The sequence below is a fragment of the Bombina bombina genome, chromosome 3 (genome assembly GCF_027579735.1).
Source record: "Bombina bombina isolate aBomBom1 chromosome 3, aBomBom1.pri, whole genome shotgun sequence".
Classification (NCBI taxonomy): Eukaryota; Metazoa; Chordata; class Amphibia; order Anura; family Bombinatoridae; genus Bombina; species Bombina bombina.
In genome coordinates, this window is record NC_069501.1 from 1,292,008,231 (window position 1) to 1,292,029,926 (window position 21,696).

Below are 21,696 nucleotides of genomic sequence, written 5' to 3' on the forward strand. Positions count from 1 at the left end.
GATACCTACACTAAAGCTAAAATTAACCCTGCAAGCTCCCTACAAGCTCCCTAATTAACCCCTTCAATGCTGGGCATTATACACGTGTGGTGCGCAACGGCATTTAGCTGCCTTCTAATTACCAACAAGCAAAGCCAAAGCCATATATATCTGCTATTTCTGAACAAAGGGGATCCCAGAGAAGCTTTTACAACCATTTATGCCATAATTGCACAAGCTGTTTGTAAATAATTTCAGTGAGAAACCTAAAATTGTGAAAAATGTAACGCTTTATTTTTATTTGTTAGCATTTGGCGGTGAAATGGTGGCATGAAATATACCAAAATGGGCCTAGATCAATACTTTGGGTTGTCTACTACATTATACTAAAGCTAAAATTAACCCTAAAAGCTCCCTACAAGCTTCCTAATTAACCCCTTCAATGCTGGGCATAATACATGTGTGGTGCGCAGTGGCATTTTGCGGCCTTCTAAATACCAAAAAGCAATGCCAAAGCCATATATGTCTGCAATTTCTGAACAAAGGGGATCCCAGAGAAGCATTTACAACCATTTGTGCCATAATTGCACAAGTTGTTTGTAAATAATTTCAGTGAGAAACCTAAAGTTTGTGAAACAATTTGTGAAAAAGTGAACAAATTTTTTTATTTGATCGCATTTGGTAGTGAAATGGTGGCATGAAATATACCAAAATGGGCCTAGATCAATACTTTGGGATGTCTTCTAAAAAAAAATATATGCATGTCAAGGGATATTCAGGGATTCCTGAAAGATATCAGTGTCCCAATGTAACTAGCGCTAATTTTAAAAAAAAGTGGTTTGGAAATAGCAAAGTGCTACTTGTATTTATGGCCCTATAACTTACAAAAAAAGCAAAGAACATGTAAACATTGGGTATTTCTAAACTCAGGACAAAATTTAGAAACTATTTAGCATGGGTGTTTTTTGGTGGTTGTAGATGCGTAACAGATTTTGGGGGTCAAAGTTAGAAAAAGTGTGTTTTTTTCCATTTTTTCCTCATATTTTATAATTTTTTTATAGTAAATTATAAGATATGATGAAAATAATGGTATGTTTAGAAAGTCCATTTAATGGCGAGAAAAACAGTATATAATATGTGTGGGTACAGTAAATGAGTAAGAGGAAAATTACAGCTAAACACAAACACCGCAGAAATGTAAAAATAGCCTTGGTCCCAAACGGACAGAAAATGGAAAAGTGCTGTGGTCCTTAAGGGGTTAAAGAGGGAAAATGACACAAAATTCAACAAAAATGCAAACCAATATAATAAAGGTAAATAGAGAGATATGGAATAATATGAGTGAAAACCATACTCTAAGCCATTCAATAGTGATAAAAATTAAAATATTGAAATAATAAGGCATATGCTAGTGGTGAAACTAGCAGTACAAAATAACACTGTATATTCAATGAGGCTACCCATCTACTCTCTATATAAAAGCCAAAGATTGCGCCAATGTGTCATTTTATGTGTGAATAGAGACAAACAGCTATGACTACTAAACTCAAATGCACATTAAAATGCATGTTTAGAGGAGGTAAACACTACTCAAAATAATAACACATATCCCATTCTCTATTTAAGCTTGAAGGAGTGATAGTCTTTAATTTATGTATCCAATAAAGCTCACGCTTCTGCAATAGCTTATGTTTATTGCCACCTCTAATGGGAGAATGAACTCTATCTATGACTTTGACTGTTATGTGTGCTTTATGAGTAAAATGTACAAGGTTAAAGTGTCTCGCTATCGCCGAATCCTTGTTATAGTTTTTGGTGTCATTAATATGTTCCCTAACCCTTGTTCTAAGTTCCCTTGTCATTTGTCTGACATATTGAAGGGAACAGATAATACATTCTAAGAGATAAACAATGAATTCGGTTCTACAGTTAGCATAAATATTAACCATGAATTTCTCCTGGGTGACAGTACTCGAAAAATGATTGTTCTGACTGATCACTCCACAGGTGATGCAGGTTCTTGCTCCACATCTAAATGTGCCTTTCTTCTGGAGCCAATCCTTGGGCTTGGCACTTTTGCTGTTAATCTTGCTTGGAGCTAATCTTGTAGCCAATGTAGGCGGTTTCTTTGAAACAAACCTACAAGATCGATAAACATCAACCAAGAGTTCATCTTCATTCAAAATATGAAGATTTCTCTTGAGAATATTACAAATATCATGGCACTGCCTGGAGTATTCTGTAGAGAATACCACAGTATCTCTGTCAAAGACCCTCTTTTTTCTTTTATTGTAGAGGACATCAGATTTCTTTTTGGATTTTACGCTGTTAAATGATTTATGAAGTTCTTTATCTGAATATCCTCTCAATTTAAGTCTGTTCGTAAGTTCTGCTGATTGAGTGTAAAAATTGGGATCAGAGTTTGTGTTCCTCCTCATACGAATGTATTGCGCTCTTGGGATCGAGCGAATGAGGTGCGATTGATGGCAGGATTTAGCATGTAAAATGGTATTACCAGCCGTAGGCTTACGGAAAGTATCAGTAAGTATAGTACCTGTATCTACACTGTCAGTAAGAGTAAGATCCAAAAAGCAAGCTGTATGAGTATGTATCTCACCGGTGAATTTCAGGTTCAATTCATTGGCATTAAGATATTCCATGAATGAGTTGATATCAAAGGGGTCTTGTACAATAAAAATCAAATCATCTATGAACCTCATATACTTGATGGTTAAATCAGCAAAAGGATTTGATATGGTATATAAGTACATATCCTCCCACCAGGCTACAAATAAGTTGGCAAACGAGGGGGCAAACTTTGCCCCCATCGCCGTACCACGAACTTGCAAAAAATATTCACCGTCAAACATAAAAAAATTATGTTTGAGTAGGAACTCCACAATTTCATAAAAGTAAATAATGAATTCAACTGAATATTGGGTGGAGGAGCTTAGGAAATATTGTAATGCTCTGATTCCTAGTGCATGTGGTATGCTTGAGTATAATGATGTGGCATCTACTGCCACCCATCTGTAATCCTCACACCACTTAGTATGTTTTAAGTAGTCTATAAGATGACTTGAGTCCCTTAGATAACTGTTGACATTCTTAACGAGGGGTTGCAAGACAGAATCAAACCATTCAGACAGTGGCGCAAACATAGAGCCAATGCCCGAAATAATGGGTCTACCTGGGGGAGAGTTAACATCCTTATGGGTTTTAGGTACGTGATGGAATATAGGTACCATAGGATGTGAGGGAATCAAAGAATTAGCCTGTTCTGAGAAAATACTTAAGGCGACGCCTTGTTCAATAATTCTATGGAGTTTAGACTTAAAAATTTCTGTAGGATTTCTTTCTAACTTTCTATAGGTCTCCTGATCGGATAACTGGCGCTTGGCTTCATTAATGTAGTAGTCCTTATCCAGGACCACCACATTGCCTCCTTTGTCCGAGGCTCTAATGACAATGTTGTCATTGGATTGAAGCCTTTGAAGTGCTGTTTTATCTGCTTTGGTTAAATTTGAGTATATAGTCTGTCCCTTAGTCACATTTTCTAACTCTAGCAGTTCCTTTTGTGCCTTCTTATGAAAAAGGTTAATCGCATACCCCCTGGCATTGGTAGGATAAAATTCAGATGGCTTCCTATTTGGTGAAGGAATTTCACAATCACTAGGACCGTACGAATCTTCATTGTGTCTTAATTGGTTCAATGTTATGAAATCACCAAATCTGAAGTCATCTTTTTTAATACTCTCATCACCAACAGAATACCCCTTGTTATTAACTGTCAGGCTACAAATATGAAGTTAACGATGGAACACAATTCACAGATCTTAATTTATTAATAATTGTTTTGTTTCACTATTGTAAAGGAATATCACTATGGCTTAGTGATATTCTCACCTAATAGTGATAGTTTAGTGGTTTATTTTGCCACACCCCAGATTATGCAGTTAGGGTTAAGCAAACTTGAATAGGATTTGTAGAAATTGTTCTCAATATTAAGTTAGCTTTAGTTCTTAAGTTGCAGGTGTAGTAATGGTTCTATTAACTCTCAGAGTCTTATGCAGTGTAACACATAAATATTTAACTAGTAACCAGGTTCTGTTAACAGTTATACATATGCTCATGCAGTATTGCTATTTTATTTGCAGAGATTACTTGTACCTTGTCTTGTGTTGCACTTGTAGTGTGGCAGAGCTGTAATGAATGCACAGCCTGTTCTGTGGAAGTTCCAGTTTCACTGTGGAAGCTGTGTTGTTTATTAATCTGCAGTCAGGATGTTTCAATAAGGGTTAAAGCCAGATTTTCAGTGACAAGTTCTGTGGTAACTCTCCTTTAAATACTAACTACACAGTGAAAGTTCTCCAAGTAACAAAGCATTAGAACACATAGAATAATACTTGCAGTTTGGTTCAGGCAGTTCATTCAATTGATTGCATGTCAGCTCCTAAGTTAATGAACACTGCAGTTGTTTGGATGAATTCCAGTTAAAGTTGAACAAAGTATCAAAAAGTTCCTGTGAGGAAAAAAGTTCAGAAAACAAGTTATTCAAAGTAGTTAGGCTCATGTAAATAGGGTAGCCTTGTACTCCAAATTACTAAGCAAAGAGAATTGATTTGGGGTGGTTTTTAAAGGCAAGCTGCAAGTTTGTTGCTTGAAGGATTCCGCTGGGTCCTAGAAGGAGCTAGGTTCCTGACATGACCCCCCACTCAGGGCAACGGTCCCACAGTTGCCGGTCTGGGACGATTTGGATTTCTGCGATGGAAGAGAGTGACCAGCCGTTGAGCTCTAAGATTGGTTGCAGGTTCCCATGTGTCGTCATCAGCTGAATAATTTTTCCAGCGTACCAGATATTGTAATTCACCTCTATGGAACCTGGAATCCAGCAGGGAATGCACTTCATATTCGTCTGGATCCAGTGCCTGAGGAGGTGGTGGAAGAATGAGTTGAGAGTGACGAGTGGCTCTGTATGGTTTCAATAGTGACACATGAAATGTGGGGTGGACCTTAATACTATCAGGTAATTTAAGAGTCATTGCGTTTTCATTGACAATTCTAACTATAGGGAATGGTCCTATGAACAGACCCGAGAGTTTCTTACTCGGTATCTGTAATTTCATGTTTTTGGTGGATAGCCAAACGAGATCACCTATGGCGTATATAGGTGGTGGTCTTCTCTTGAGGTCGTAATAATGCTTTTGAGTGAGCTGAGCATTTTTTATGTTCTCCTCAATTAAGCGGAAATTGTCTTGTAAGGAATCATGTAGATCATCGATTAAGGGTGAATTTAAGGTGTCTGTTGCAATGAAAGATATTGTTGGATGGTAGGCATAATTTGCATAAAATGGTGTAGATTTTGTAGATGAGTTTACAGCATTGTTATAGGCAAATTCAGCCATGGAGAGGAAGTTCATCCAATGTTCTTGATGGTAGGAACAATAGCACCGAAGATATTGTTCCAGCCATTGATTCAGTCTCTCTGATTGACCATTGGTCTGAGGGTGAAATGATGTCGAGAAACGATGATCGATCTGTGTTAAGTCACAAAGTTTTGTCCAGAAATGTGAGGTGAATTGTGTTCCTCTATCGGTGGTTATTATCTTTGGTAACCCATGTAGCTTGAGTATGTTATCTATGAATAAATGTGCTGTCTCAGAGGATGTGGGTACTTTGTGATACGGCACAAAATGGGCCATCTTAGTAAATATATCTATGACCACTAGGATTGTTGTCTGTTTATTTGATTCAGGTAAATCCACTATGAAATCCATCGATAGATGGTACCAGGGTCTCTTCGGTACTGGTAATGGAGTTAATAATCCATACGGAGCTCTTCTCTCGGATTTCGAAGTGGCACAAATGGCACAAGTTAAGATATAGTCTCGGATGGATTCTTTCATTTTTGGCCACCAACAATCCCGTGAAAGCTGTTCCAAGGTTCGGTAAATTCCTGGGTGTCCGGCTAATGGAGAGTCATGGTATAACTTGAGCAAATTTATTCGCAATGCTTTGGGAATGTATAATTTCCCTTCATGGTAGTACAGGTCATCAATCTTATGCACAGAAGAGTGAGGTAGCTCCGGCTCCTTGAGACAATGACGTTTGATTTCGGTTATCACATCGGTGGTTAGACCTACAAAACATTCGGTAGGTAAGATAGTGGTATTTTGGGTTGTTGTTTTAGGTTTCTCAGGTAGGCGAGACAGAGCATCTGCTTTACCATTCCTGGAGGCAGGTCTATATACAATATTGAAGTTGAAGCGCGAGAAGAATAAACTCCAACGGACCTGTCTTGCTGAAAGAGTTTTGTTGTTTTCTAAATAAAGTAGGTTCCTGTGATCTGTGAAAATGGTAATAGGAAACTTGGTACCTTCGAGAAGATGCCTCCAGTGTTCCAGTGATCTTTTTATTGCGAGGAGTTCTTTATCTCCTATGGAATAATTTCTTTCAGCTGTTGACATCATCTGTGAGAAGTAAGAAACTGGATGGATGGGATCGTTTGGTGTTTCCTGTTGAGAGAGAACTGAGCCTAAGGCAAAATCAGAGGAATCAACTTCCAACACATAGTGGTGTTCGGGGTTCGGAAATCTTAGAATGGGTGCTGATGTAAAACTATCCTTTAAATATTCAAAAGCTGAATTAGCGTCTGGATCCCAGTTATAAGATGAGTTAATGCTGGTTAATTTCGTCAGTGGTTTTGCTATCTTGGAAAAGTTTCTAATGAATTTCCTGTAGTAGTTTGCAAAACCTAGGAATTTTTGGAGTTCCTTTCTGGACTTGGGTATTAACCAATTTTTGACAGCGTCTACTTTTTGTTTTTGCATAGTGATACCTGTTGGTGAGATATCATATCCAAGGAATGACACATGCTTGGTATGGAATATGCATTTCTCCAACTTAGCATACAGTTTATGCTCTCGGAGCCTAGACAGTACCCATCGCACGTGTGTTTTGTGTTCTGTTTCATTTTTAGAATAAATCAAAATATCGTCTAGGTATATCACAAGACAGATGTCTAAGAGATCTCTGAACACATCGTTTATGAAGTGTTGAAAAGTGGCGGGTGCGTTGCACAGTCCAAACGGCATGACAAGGTACTCATAAAGGCCATACCTTGTCCTGAATGCGGTCAACCATTCGTGTCCTTCTTTTATCCTCACTAAGTTATAGGCTCCCCTTAAATCGAGTTTCGTGTATATAGTTGCCTCAGATAACCTTTCGATTAGTTCTGGGATTAATGGGAGTGGGTAACGATTTTTTATTGTGCGTTTGTTGAGTTCTCTGTAATCGATTATGGGACGTAATGATGAATCCTTATTCCGCACAAAAAAAATTCCGGCACCTGCTGGTGATGTTGATGCTCTGATAAATCCTTTCCGTAAATTTTCTTCGAGATACTCCTTTAAATGATCCAATTCTGGCTTGCAGAGAGGGTACAAGTGTCCATAAGGGATGGAAGAACCAGGTTGAAGTTGTATTGGACAATCGTATGCACGATGAGGAGGCAAGTTCTCAGCTTCTACTTTACTGAATACATCCTTGAAATCTGCATAAGGTGAAGGAATTTGCAACTCAGGTTTTTCTGTAGCTATTTCGGTCTGGAGTAGAACATGTTTGTGGAAACATGTTGTTTTACAATAGACTGAATCAAATTTTATGGAAGATAGTGACCAGTGGATAACTGGATTATGTAATTTGAGCCAACTAATACCCAAAACCACTGGGAAATGTGGTGACGAGACAACATCAAATGAGAGGTGTTCTGTGTGTCCTGCTGTAGTAACTGTTAACGGTGTGGTATGGTGTGTGATAGGGCCAGTTTTAGGTTCTGAACCGTCAATCATATGAAAAGAAAATGGAGTATGCTTTTTTATAAGGGGTATTTTATTTTGCTTTACAACATTATAATCAATAAAGCATCCATAAGCTCCCGAGTCTATGATGGCTTCAGTAGTCAGCTGATCTTGGTCCCACTGTATGGAGAGAGTTAACATGCAATAAGTTTTAGTTTTTGTGGTGTTTAATAAATAACTTGTAACTTTGAACTTACATTTCTTGTTTTTCTGTAAAATGGGACACTCCTGGACTGAATGTGTAGGATTGGCGCAATACATGCACAGATTATTACTCTTCCTGCGGTATCTTTCTTCTGTTGTTAAAGGACCACGGGCTATTCCGATATCCATGGGAACAGCTGTTTGTTTACTATGTTGGGTTGGTTGAGGTGGGGAATAGATAGAAGGTTTTGGTCGGACATCTGCAGAAAACCTTTCTGCCTTCCTTTCTCGCAGTCTGCGATCCAATTGTTTTGCAGCATTCATCATTCCTTCTAGGGTTTTTGGGAGTTCTATCCTGGCGATTTCATCTTTCAAGCTCTCCGAGAGGCCTAAACGGAACTGGTTTCGAAGTGCAATCTGACTCCATTCCGAATCAGCTGCGTATAATTTGAATTCCGTGATGTACTCCTCCACGGGTCTCTTGGCTTGCTTAAGGTTCCTCATGGAGGCTTCAGCGGACATTTGTACATCAGTGTCGTGAAAAAGATCATCCATACATGTGAAAAAATCAGAAAGGGATCCTAGCACTGGGTCATTATGTTCGCACAGATTGTCAGCCCAGATTCTTGGCTCACCCCTCAGGAATGAAATAGTACTGAATACCTTGATCCTCTCTGTGGGATAACTGTGAGGTCGTAGATTATAAAGTAAATGACATGAATTCTTAAACTGCCTATACTGCTTCCTGTTTCCAGAAAAGAGCTCTGGTAGTGAAACTGAAGGTTCAGGTGTTTGCTGAGGTGGTGCAGTATGAGTAGTAAGTGAGTCTCTTATAATTCCCCTTAAAGACTGATTTTCAATTTGTAAATCATGAACCGCCTGAGCAAGCTGATCAACCTTTTGGGAGAGGTTGTAAACTATCTGTGGTAGATCTGGTGGCTCCATTTTTATGGCTTAGTAATAAGTCAGGCTACAAATATGAAGTTAACGATGGAACACAATTCACAGATCTTAATTTATTAATAATTGTTTTGTTTCACTATTGTAAAGGAATATCACTATGGCTTAGTGATATTCTCACCTAATAGTGATAGTTTAGTGGTTTATTTTGCCACACCCCAGATTATGCAGTTAGGGTTAAGCAAACTTGAATAGGATTTGTAGAAATTGTTCTCAATATTAAGTTAGCTTTAGTTCTTAAGTTGCAGGTGTAGTAATGGTTCTATTAACTCTCAGAGTCTTATGCAGTGTAACACATAAATATTTAACTAGTAACCAGGTTCTGTTAACAGTTATACATATGCTCATGCAGTATTGCTATTTTATTTGCAGAGATTACTTGTACCTTGTCTTGTGTTGCACTTGTAGTGTGGCAGAGCTGTAATGAATGCACAGCCTGTTCTGTGGAAGTTCCAGTTTCACTGTGGAAGCTGTGTTGTTTATTAATCTGCAGTCAGGATGTTTCAATAAGGGTTAAAGCCAGATTTTCAGTGACAAGTTCTGTGGTAACTCTCCTTTAAATACTAACTACACAGTGAAAGTTCTCCAAGTAACAAAGCATTAGAACACATAGAATAATACTTGCAGTTTGGTTCAGGCAGTTCATTCAATTGATTGCATGTCAGCTCCTAAGTTAATGAACACTGCAGTTGTTTGGATGAATTCCAGTTAAAGTTGAACAAAGTATCAAAAAGTTCCTGTGAGGAAAAAAGTTCAGAAAACAAGTTATTCAAAGTAGTTAGGCTCATGTAAATAGGGTAGCCTTGTACTCCAAATTACTAAGCAAAGAGAATTGATTTGGGGTGGTTTTTAAAGGCAAGCTGCAAGTTTGTTGCTTGAAGGATTCCGCTGGGTCCTAGAAGGAGCTAGGTTCCTGACATTAACACTCTCATTATCAACAGTATACCCTTCATTGTCAGTATTTACATCAGTATTGTCAATAGCATTGTTTGGATCTTTTTCCTGAAGTTTGAAAAACCCTTTTAAAGTCATTTTCCTAACAATTTTGTTAATGTCAATCATTGTTTTGAATGCCGAAAAAGTGTTAGTTGGAGCATAGCCCAGTCCTTTACCAAGTAAAGACCTTTCTTCATCTGTTAGTTCGACTTTAGACAAATTTAAGACTGAGAGTCCTTCTGATTCAATTTCTGTTTTCAGGTGCTGGCTGGCTGCTGCTAATGACTGGTGAGTGATTGATCTGGCCGGGGTCAGGGGGTGGGATGAATACTTACAGGGCTGGGGTGGGCCTCAGATGATGACGCTGCAATCTCCCGCTCTGCACTTTCTGACACTCGTCGCTTGCTTCCTCCCACCCAGATTCCTAGCAGCAGCTGCGTGCGCAGGAAGAGTGAGAGGGATCTTAGAAGGAAGCAGCGAGCTCAGCTGAGATAATAAGCAGCGAGGTTAGGCTTGTGGTGCCTGTGGTTAAACGATGTATCTGATGATTAAAAACATCTCATTCACCAGTGTTGTATGTGATTTAGCTTTTTGTACTCAGTCCCTCTTAACGTTTTTTTGGGAGGGATGTATGCAGCCATCATGATCAGCAATGTGTGTCACAGCTACATCAAGATGATGCCGCACCTAACCTCTGTCTTTCTCTCTCCCCCTCTCTCTCTCTCCCACCTCTGTCTGTCTCTTTCCCACCTCTGTCTGTCTCTCCCCCCCCACTGTCTGTCTCTCTCCCCCTATTGTCTGTCTCTCCCCCCTCTGTCTTCTCTGTCTCTATTTCACTCTCTCTCTTCCCCCTCTCTCTGTCTCTCTTCCCCTCTCTGTCTGTCTCTCTCCCCCTAATGTCTGTCTCTCCCCCCACTGTCTGTCTCTCTCTCCCCCTACTGTCTGTCTCTCCCCCCACTGTCTGTCTCTCTCCCCCCACTGTCTGTCTCTCTCCCCCTACTGTCTGTCTCTCTCCCCCTACTGTCTGTCTCTCCCCCCACTGTCTGTCTCTCTCCCCCTACTGTCTGTCTCTCCCCCCCACTGTCTGTCTCTCTCCCCCTACTGTCTGTCTCTCTCCCACTACTGTCTGTCTATCCCCCCTCTGTCTTCTCTGTCTCTCTCTCTCTTCCCCCTCTCTCTGTCTCTCTTCCCCTCTCTGTCTCTCTTCCCCCTCTCTCTGTCTCTCTTCCCTCTCTCTCTGTCTCTCTTCCCCCTCTCTCTGTCTCTCTTCCCCTCTCTGTCTCTCTTCCCCCTCTCTCTGTCTCTCTTCCCCTCTCTGTCTCTCTTCCCCCTCTCTGTCTCTCTCTCTTCCTCCTCTCTGTCTCTCTCTCTTCCCCCTCTCTGTCTCTCTCTCTCTTCCCCCTCTCTCTATCTCTCTTCCCCCTCTCTCTGTCTCTCTTCCCCTCTATGTCTCTCTTCCCCCTCTCTGTCTCTCTCTTTTCCCCCTCTCTGTCTCTCTCTCTTCCCCCTCTCTGTCTCTCTCTCTTCCCCCTCTCTGTCTCTCTCTCTCTTCCCCCTCTCTGTCTCTCTCTTTCTTCCCCCCTCTCTGTCTCTCTCTCTCTTCCCCCTCTCTGTCTCTGTGTCTCTTTGCCTCTTCTCTCTCTCTTTGCCTCTTCTCTCTCTCTCCTCTCTCTCCCATCTCTGTCTCTCTCTCTCCTCTCTGTCTCTCTCTCCCATCTCTGTCTCTCCTCTCTGTCTCTCTCTCTCCTCTCTGTCTCTCTCTCCCATCTCTGTATCTCCTCTCTGTCTCTCTCTCTCCTCTCTGTCTCTCCCCCCCCTCTGTCTCTCTCTCCTCATCTGTCTCTCTCTCCCCCCCCCTCTGTTTGACAATGTGTAATTAGGGTAACTGTATGAAATTGTGTAATTAGACAGGCAATGGTGGCTTACATATAAGGACATTATACACTAGATTTGTCTTTGCATAAATGTTTTGTAGATGATCCATTTATATTGCCCATCTTGGTGTGTTTTTGTAAAAATGTATAGTTTTGCTTATTTTTCAATAACAGTGTCCTAATTTTCAGGCTCCTAACCAAGCCCCAAAGTTTTAGATGTATACAGATGTATACAGACTTTAGACTGCTTCTGTTTGTATATTGGGTCTTTTCATATGCAGGGGAGTTTTATTTGGTGGTGGGGGGGGGCAAGTAGCTGATTTTGCCTAGGGCGCAAAATAGTCTAGCACCGGCCCTGCCTTTATGTGATTCATAAAGCCATTTTAAATTCATTTCAATGTATTTTAGAAGCGCAAAGTAAAACAGTGCCATAAACTTGAGACAAATACATATATATAACTTTAAATGGCATTCTACTTCCAAAAAAGCATAGCAACAGAATGAAAACAGTGACAATATTGATTTTGAGAACTAATATGAGTGACTGACCTTTTAAGCCTCCACGACGCTGCCATACAAACAGAAAATAAGAGTTCAGATATTATCCTTATATAAATACGCATGTGTTGTGCATAAATAATTGATAGCATAATTTCTGTGCACTGTTTTCATTCTCTTGCTATCCTTTGTGTGAATTGGATTTTCTTTTTACAATCTGTTGCATTTCTGTGCACTGTTTTCATTTTCTTGCTATCCTTAGTTAAATATTTTGGATGAACAGTGATTTTCAGGAAGGAAATGCTATTTAATAATTTCTTTTGTGTTGCTAACATTCTTTAAATGCTTATATACAACAGTAATAAACATGGTGAAAAGAGTTATAAAAATAAGATATATATTTTAAATTTTTAAAATTATTTCTCTATATAGTGCACTTAATGTGTAGCAAGAATATTGATTGACTTATAAAAGCTTATGCATATTTAATAATGTTTTACATTGAGTTTTATTAGGTGATATGCTTCATACTCTCGCAGCATCGAACATAAGATTTCAGTGTTTTCCGATTCCCATTGACTTCTATAGCATCTGCAACCTCAAAGGTGACGGATTCAAAACTAGGTGCGCTGCGTCGGATAAGACGCGAGCGTAACTATTCATTTTTTGATAACTTCTTGACAGTTTCTAATTGTGTCGACTAGGACGGCGAATACACAGAATTACGCTTAAATTAATCAGGTTTTCTATTCACATCGATCTGCGTCAAATTGAGACCATCGGATCGTATGTTATGTTACAAATTTCAAATTATTCCGATCTTAAGGCTTTGATAACTACTGCACATCAATCTCGCGACAACTACGATGCAATACAATTTAAGCGCATTTTCAGTTGATGCTTTGATAAATAGGCCTCTATATCTCTAGCTATAGTATGTAACAGTTGTCATGATAAGCTTTTACATGCAGAGAATGTATCCATCAATACTAGTACAATGCCTGTTGTTCCTTCAACATCTAATGTACATGATATCCCTGTGAATATAAAAGATTTTATTGCTGATGCGATTCAGAAGGCTTTGTCTGCTATTCCGCCTTCTAATAAACGTAAAAGGTCTTTTAAAACTTCTCATAAAGTTGATGAAATTTCAAATGACCAACAATATACTGAATTATCCTCCTCTGATGAGGATCTATCTGATTCAGAAGATCCTACCTCAGATATTGACACTGACAAATCTACTTATCTCTTTAAGATGGAGTATATTCGTTCCTTGTTAAAAGAGGTGTTGATTACTTTGGATATTGAGGAAACTAGTCCTCTTGATACTAAAACTAGTAAGCATTTAAATTCTGTTTATAAACCTCCTGTGGTTACTCCAGAGGTTTTCCCAGTTCCTGATGCTATTTCTGATATTATTTCAAAGAAATGTAATAGGCCTGGTACTTCTTTTATTTCTTCCTCTAGGTTTAACAAGTTGTATCCTTTGCCAGCAGTCAGATTGGAGTTTTGGGAAAAAATCCCCAAAGTTGATGGGGCTATTTCTACTATTGCCAAACGTACTAATATCCCTATGGAAGATAGTACTTCCTTTAAGAATCCTTTAGATAGGAAACTTGAATCTTTTCTAAGGAAAGCTTATTTATATTCTGGCTATCTTCTCAGGTCTGCCATTTCTATGGCTGATGTTGAAGCTGCATTAACTTTCTGGATGGAAAGCTTAGCACAACAGGAAACAGATCCTGATTTGTCTAGCATTGTTCGCTTGCTTCAACATGCTAATCATTTTATCTGTGATGCTATTTTTGATATCAGCAAAATTGACGTTAAATCTATGTCTTTAGTTATTTTAGCTAGAAGAGCTTTGTGGCTCAAGTATTTGAATGCTGACATGGTATCTAAGTCTAGATTACTATCTCTTTCTTTCTAAGGTAACAATTTATTTGGTTCTCAGTTGGATTCAATTATTTCAACTGTCACTGGGGGGAAGGGAGTTTTTTTACCTCAGGATAAAGATCTAATGGTAAATCTAAAGCTTCTTATCGTTTTTGTTCTTTTCAACAGAATAAGGAACAGAAACCAAATCCTTCCCCCAAAGAATCTGGTTCCAATTTGAAAACTTTCTTCAAGTTGGAATAAATCCAAGCCTTTTAAGAAACCAAAGCCAGCCCCCAAGTCTGCATGATGGTGCAGCCCTCATTCCAGCTCAGCTGGTGGGGGGCAGATAAAAAAAAAATCCAAAACATTTGGGAAGATTCTGTCCAAAATCATTGGATTCAGAGTATTGTCTCTCAAGGGTATCGAATAGGATTCAGAGTAAGACCTTTTGTGAGAAGATTTTTTCACTCACGTGTTCCAGCAAATCCAGTGAAGGCTCAGGCTTTTCTGAAGTGTGTTTCAGATTTAGAGCTTTCAGGGGTCATCATACCAGTCCCGTTTCAGGAACAGGGTCTGGGGTTTTATTCAAATCTATTCATAGTCCCAAAGAAAGAAAATTCATTCAGGCCAGTTCTGGATCTGAACATTTTGAATTGTTTTATGAGTGCCAACTTTCAAAATGGTGACTATAAGGACTATTCTGCCTTTTGTTCAGCAAGGTCATTATAGATATACTATAGATAGACTTACAGGATGCATAGCTTTATATTCCGATTCATCCAGATCACTATCGGTTTCTGAGATTCTCTTTTATAGACAAGCATTACCAATTTGTCATTCTTCCATTTGGCCTAGCGACAGCTCCAAATTTTTTTTCAAAGGTTCTTGGTGCCCTACTATCTGTAATCAGAGAACGGGGTATTGCGGTGTTTCCTTATTTGGACGATATCTTGGTACTAGCTCAGTCTTTACATTCTGCCGAATCTCACACAAATCAACTAGTGTTGTTTCTTCAAAGACATGGTTGGAGGATCAATTTATCAAAAAGTTAATTGATTCCTCAGACAAGGGTCACCTTTTTAGGTTTCCAAATAGATTCAGTGTCCATGACTCTGTCTCTAACAGACAAGAGATGAATAAAATTGGTTTCAGGTGTCGGAACCGTCAGTTTCAATTATTCCCTTCAGTGGCTATGTGCATGGAAGTTTTAGGTCTCATGACTGCAGCATTGGACTGCTCGTTTTCATAAGAGACCTCTCCAGATTTTGATGCTGAAACAAAGGTGCAGGGATTATACAAAGATATCCCAGTTAACAGAAAGAGCAGAGATTTGTCCCTTTAGACCGCTGCTTCATAACTGGTATTTCTGGTGAGCCTGAAGGCTCACCAGAAACACGGGCCCTCAAGCTACATCCGGAGCTTGATAAATGGGCCCCTATGCATTCTTTGGATATTAAACTACTTTCTTGGAAAGTATTGTTTCTTTTGGCCATCTTTTCTTCTAGAAGAGTTTCCGAATTATCTGCTCTTTCTTGTAAGTCTCCTTTTCTGATTTTCCATCAGGATAAAGCAGTTTTGCGGACTTCATTTACATTTTTACCTAAAGTTGTGAATTCTAACAACATTAATAGGGAAATTGTTGTTCCCTCTTTGTGTCCTAATCCTAAGAATTGTTTGGAGAGATCCTTACATTCTCTGGATGTTGTAAGAGCTTTGAAATATTATGTTGAAGCTACTAAAGATTTCAGGAAGACTTCTAGTCTATTTGTTGTCTTTTCTGGTCCTAGGAAAGGTCAGAAAGCTTCTGCCATTTCCTTGGCATCCTGGTTAAAGCTTTTGATTCATTAAGCTTATTTGGAATTGGGTCAGGCCCCGCCTCAGAGAATCATAGATCATTCTACTAGATCAGTTTGCACTTCATGAGCTTTTAAGAATGAAGCTTCAGTTGATCAGATTTGCAAAGCAGCAACTTGGTCCTCTTTGCATACATTTACTAAATTCTACCGTTTTGATGTATTTGCCTCTTCAGAAGCAGTTTTTGGTAGAAAAGTTCTTCAGGCAGCCGTTTCAGTTTGATTCCTCTACTTTTGTTTGCGTTTTTTTCTTTTCATTATGAGAATAAAAACTTATATTTTGGGTTGTGGATTTATTTTTTTCAGCTTTTCCCTCCCTCTCTAGAGTTCCACATCTTGGGTATTGCTATCCCATACGTCACTAGCTCATGGACTCTTGCCAATAACATGAAAGAAAACATAATTTATGTAAGAACTTAACTGATAAATTAATTTCTTTCATATTGGCAAGAGTCCATGAGACCCCCCTTTTTATAGTGGTTATATTTTTTTGTATAAAGCACAATTATATTTCCAGTTCCTCTTTTTATATGCTTTTTTACTCCTTTTTCTATCACCCCACTACTTGGTTATTCATTAAACTGAATTGTGTGTGTGCTGAGGGGAGTATTTATAGGCATTTTGAGGTTTGGGAAACTTTGCCCCTCCTGGTAGGATTGTATATCCCATACGTCACTAGCTCATGGACTCTTGCCAATATGAAAGAAATTAATTTATCAGGTAAGTTCTTACATAAATTATGTTTTTCAACAGGCCCAGCAGATTCACAATATATCATTATTAATATTTATAATTCATGGCATATGAGATAGCTGCGGCAACAACTATAATTGTCTCTAAGATTTTAGTCAATAATACTGAGAATGGCCAAGTGACCACTGCTGTTACTTTCATCTCCTTACTAAACAGTCATCATGGGTAGCCACATGTGAAAAAGGGGCCCATATGAGCTTTTGATGTTATAATATAGATTAGAGAGGCCCCATTGTTCTGTACAGAAAGAAAAGCTCTTTTTTTCGTGCAATGATCACATGACTATACATACATAATAACATAGTAACATTGTAACATAGTAGATGAGGTTGAAAAAGACCGAAGTCCATCAAGTTCAAAATAAAAAAATCTAATATACTTACATTGAGCGTATATTAATCCTATTAAAAGATGACCCATTTAACACCAGCAATCATATCCCTAAATTCTGTTTCTAGCCAGAAATGTATCCAAACCAGTTTTAAATGTATCTAGGGTATTGGCATTCACTACCTCCTTTGGTAATGAGTTCTACAATTATATTGCTCTTACAGTGAAAAAACGTTTACGTTGCAGGAGATTAAATCTCCTTCTCTCCAGCCTTAAATTGTCACCTCTTGTCACAAACAATTTTCTTGGAATAAACAGAGCTTCTGATATCTCTTTATATGGGCCTTTAATGTATTTATATAAAGTAATCCTGTCACCTCTCAAGCACCTTTTTTTCTAGAGAAAACAAACCCAGTTTGGCTAACCTCTCATAGCTTAAATTCTCCATTCCCCTTATTAGCTTTGTGGCCCTTCTCTGAACTTTTTCTAGGTCTGTAATGACTTTTTTTGAGATTGGTCCCCAGAACAGCACTCCATACTCAAGGTGAGGTTTACCAGGGATTTACCTGCCCCCTTTGTGACGTAACCATGTGCATACACCTCGTCATGTCCATCAAAGGGGTTAAAAGATAGATAATCCTTTTATTACCCATTACCCAGTTCTACATAACCAATACTGTTAAATTAATATACATTTTACCTGGGATTACCTTGTATCTAAGTCTCTCCAGACTGTTCCCTTATCTCAGATCTTTTGAAAGACTTGCACTTTAGCCAATCAGTGCTGACTCAGGAGTGAGCACAATGTTATCCATATGGTACACATAAACTACCACTGTGAGAAAACTGTCAAAATGCACTGAGTTAAGAGGCAGCCTTCAAGGGCTTAGACATTAGCATATGAGCCTACCTAGGTTTAGCTTTCAACAAAAAATACCAAGAGAACAAAGCATATTTGATGATAAAAATAAATTCCAAAGTTGTTTAATATTGCATGCCCTATCTGAATCATGAAAGTTTAATTCTGAATTGACTGTCGCTTTAAAGCTGATATCTTTCAAACCAATTGTCCAACATCCAGGAGCTCTGGCTCAGAGTTAGAAGATACTTTGATTTCTTCCCTATTCCTTACATTGGACTTTAGTAATTTGCATAAGATCTATGTTGAAACTTGCTGTTTGTGTGACACTAATATTTGGAGCTGTCCTCCTTGCTCTAGTGACTAATATCTGTAATATAATACCATTTTTTTTTAACAGAAGGCTCTTGATGATGATTCTAGCCCATAGAAACTGTCCAAAAATCACTTATAGTTCAGTCTAACACAAGATTCCCATGTCTTTATATATTCCATGTATATGCTACAGCCCTTACACATAATCTATTCATAGCTCACTCTACGGATAACATACTTAATATATTGTGTCTCATTCTAAAAAAGCTGACGTTACACATGAGAGAAATGAAACTGGGGAACAAATAGAATATGGGAACAACGTAGAAAAAGATGCAGAGAGTGATCAGGCAAATATAATGAAAGAGACAGTGGACAGCTAGAGATAAACTTAAAGACAAAGAGACAGAATCAGAGACTGAAAGAGACAGACACAGAGACTTAAAGAGAGAATGAGACAGAGAGGAAGAAAGAGAGAATGAGAGACAAAATAAGAGACTGAGAGGAAGAGAGAGAGACTGAGAGACAAAATAAGAGACTGAGAGAGGGAGAAGAAAGGAAAGCAGATGTGCAGAAGTACACACCTGGCTTGGGTACGGCACTGCAGGAAGTCCTGGGTTTGGACACTATCACAGTCTGCAACTCCATTTCTATCCAGCCAGCTCTTCATTGTCTTTAAGGTGTCAGCAGAAGGCTGGACCAGGGATGAGACCTCTGCCAGGGACAGGAAGTGACCTAGAAGAATTATAAAAGAGCCAGAAGACATCTGACATCATTATAACGTCTGGAAGTTTAAGTCTCTGTTCCTCACCAATCTAAACCTAAATAACGAGAGTCATTCCATGATTACTCACCATAATGTGGGGATTCTGGGTCTGACACAAGATCCACAAAGTCCTTCAACTTGTTCAGATTCTGCTGCTTTAATGCAAAGGTCAGTGTGATGTCCTCATAAGGCTCCAGTCTACCAACAAGGGTCCAACCATCAGGAATCCTGAGAGAGATGGAGGTCACAGGTGAGAGATGTATGTACGCAAGTGCAGACAGGAGTGTGGCACGGTCAGTTTATCTTCTGTATCTACACAGGAACCCCTGAGGAGCCTTATTTATTTATTGTATGTAAAAGGTTTATAGAAGCTCTAGTTATTTAGTACAGAAATACAAATGGTGAGGGAAAGAGAAAGACATAGATGGTGTAGCTGTGTTAGATGCCCATATTGCCTTAAACAATATTTGCTCTGTGATATACATAGTTCTTGTTCATTACCAGAGAGATGTCAGCATCAGCAGTAATGTCTGGGGAAGAGTAATTTATCTGCTATATGTAAATGTACCATGTATCATGGGAAGAAGAAGTGCCAGCCAAAATATTGTTAGAATAATTAGCGCAATCTGAGACCTGAAGGAAAGTGTCAAGGTTAAATTAAGTATTACATTCATATATACATATTGGGCTACATTACAAGTGGCGCGCTAATGTTAGCTAACATGTACATTACTTGTAAAAAATGACCAGATCAGATGTAGCGTTTAGACCAGACCTCCTCCAATCAATAGCAATTATCCCATATTAGAATGGAGTCACTGATATCCGTAACAGTATAGTCACCAGTCAATGTTTGTAAAACATAAGTAAATAAAATCACAGTAAGCATAAAAACGCCACTATGTACTAACTGCTTGATGGAATGCCGGCTCCGATACAGCTAATGTGCGTGGCGTGGCGTAAGGACGGTGGGCGTTTTATGCTTACTGTGATTTTATTAAAGAGACAGAGACAAGTATTTTGCTTTATATCTTTTCTCTTTACTGACGGCAGCGTTTTAAAGTACATTAAATTTAAATAAACAGTGAATACAATAAAGAACAGAACTTATTAACCAATGAAAACAGAGTTTGACATGCAATGGGAAAATTTGACCAATGAGCAGAGTCCAGCAGATAATAACATAGCCAGTAACTGTCCAATCTTCCTCTTTTCTCTTTGCTGCACAAGAAGATAAGTATATTGTTTTATTGTATATCAAAATAAAACTAAATACATTTTTGTTGTTGCTGTTTTTTCTTTTTTTATGCTGTTCCTTGTATGTATATGTCCTATATATATATATATATATATATATATATATATATATATATATGCCTGTTTTGTCTATTTTGTTTGCTTTGCTTTTGTTTTATTTTATTGTTTTAATTTTCCTATTTTCATTCTTAACCTATTGCTTTTTCCTTTTTACCCTTTCCGGTTTTCATTTCAGCCAGCTTTGTTTTGTTTTTGATTATAGTTTTTATTGTATCCCTTTCTTGTTTTCATTTTACTTGTCACCCGTTTTTTATTTGCGTTTACCGCTTTTTACATGTTTTCTTAGCTCATACCTCTGACTCTTGCCTGTTCCGTTTCCTCTTTTTTGAGTTTTCAGCCTTCTTAACTTCTTTAACTTGTTTGGTCTATTTCTCTTGTTGCTGCGTCTTCCCGGTGCGGCCGCCATCTTGACTGTCCTTCTCCCTTCAGTCACGCCTCCATTTTGCATGACGTTCATTTACCCGCCCTTCTACCTGTCAATCACAGGTTTTTCCTTCTTCCCGCCTTCATTCCTCCTCACAGTGAACGGAACAGTTTCCTTACACAAATTGGTTACAATTGTAATACTTTGCAGCTGTTAGCAATTATAGAGGTTTTCTCTTCAATAGAAATACTAATAATTAACTGTTTAGTTATACTTTTAGATAGGAATATATTGTTATATTTTAAAGTTGTTAAGTTTTTCAGTATTCTATTTTAAATACTGAATAATTTATTACCATATTTTTTAATAGGCTTTCTTAATAGTAATTTACTATTATCAAACCATGTCTGATGATGACAAGTCTCAGTTTTCTGAGAAATCAGTCAAAGATATAATTGATAGCTCTTTAGAGCCTTTTAAGCAGCAGATGTTGCATTTCCAATCTGCAATTAACTCTGTCAATGAACTGAAAGAAAATATGACTAGAAAAGCTTCATTTAAAAAGAAGCGTTTACTAAAAAATGTTAAGTCAAAACCTTATGACAAATCTCATGTCACTTATAAAGGAGTTAATGCACGTCAGTACAGCTCTGACATTTCCCAGCCTGCCTTGCAGCGCAACTTAGACTCATCAGACCTAAGTTTATGTCTAAAACTAAAAAAGTTTAACTTTATGATAATTTTGGTGATCCCTATACGGATCCAAATGATTTAGAACAGTGTTTTTCAACCAGTGTGCCGTGGCACACTAGTGTGCCGTGAGAGATCCTCAGGTGTGCCACGGCAGACTGACAACAGTGTGACATATTTTTTTAAACTTTGCTTGTTTTTTACTCCCAGTGCAGGGGTAGTTTGTAGGAGGCATGGCATAACAGCACAATACATACAGTATGTGTGTGTTTGTGTGTATGTGTATATATATATGTTGTATTAGGCTACAATGTGTGA

The 21,696-nt window shown here is 38.4% G+C and overlaps 1 protein-coding gene across 1 annotated transcript in view; it reads right to left on the bottom strand.

Annotated features, from left to right (window-relative positions):
• TPP1 (tripeptidyl peptidase 1) overlaps window positions 1-19,249 on the bottom strand; it is a 328,779-nt gene extending 309,530 nt beyond the window's left edge. The window contains exons 1-2 of the mRNA XM_053708854.1: window positions 19,096-19,249; window positions 18,826-18,976 (exon numbers count right to left, since the gene is read on the bottom strand). Of these exons, the coding sequence (XP_053564829.1) occupies window positions 18,826-18,911 (86 nt within the window). The 5' untranslated portion in view covers window positions 18,912-18,976; window positions 19,096-19,249. The remainder of the gene's footprint in view (window positions 1-18,825; window positions 18,977-19,095) is intronic.
• Window positions 19,250-21,696: the final 2,447 nt, after the last annotated feature.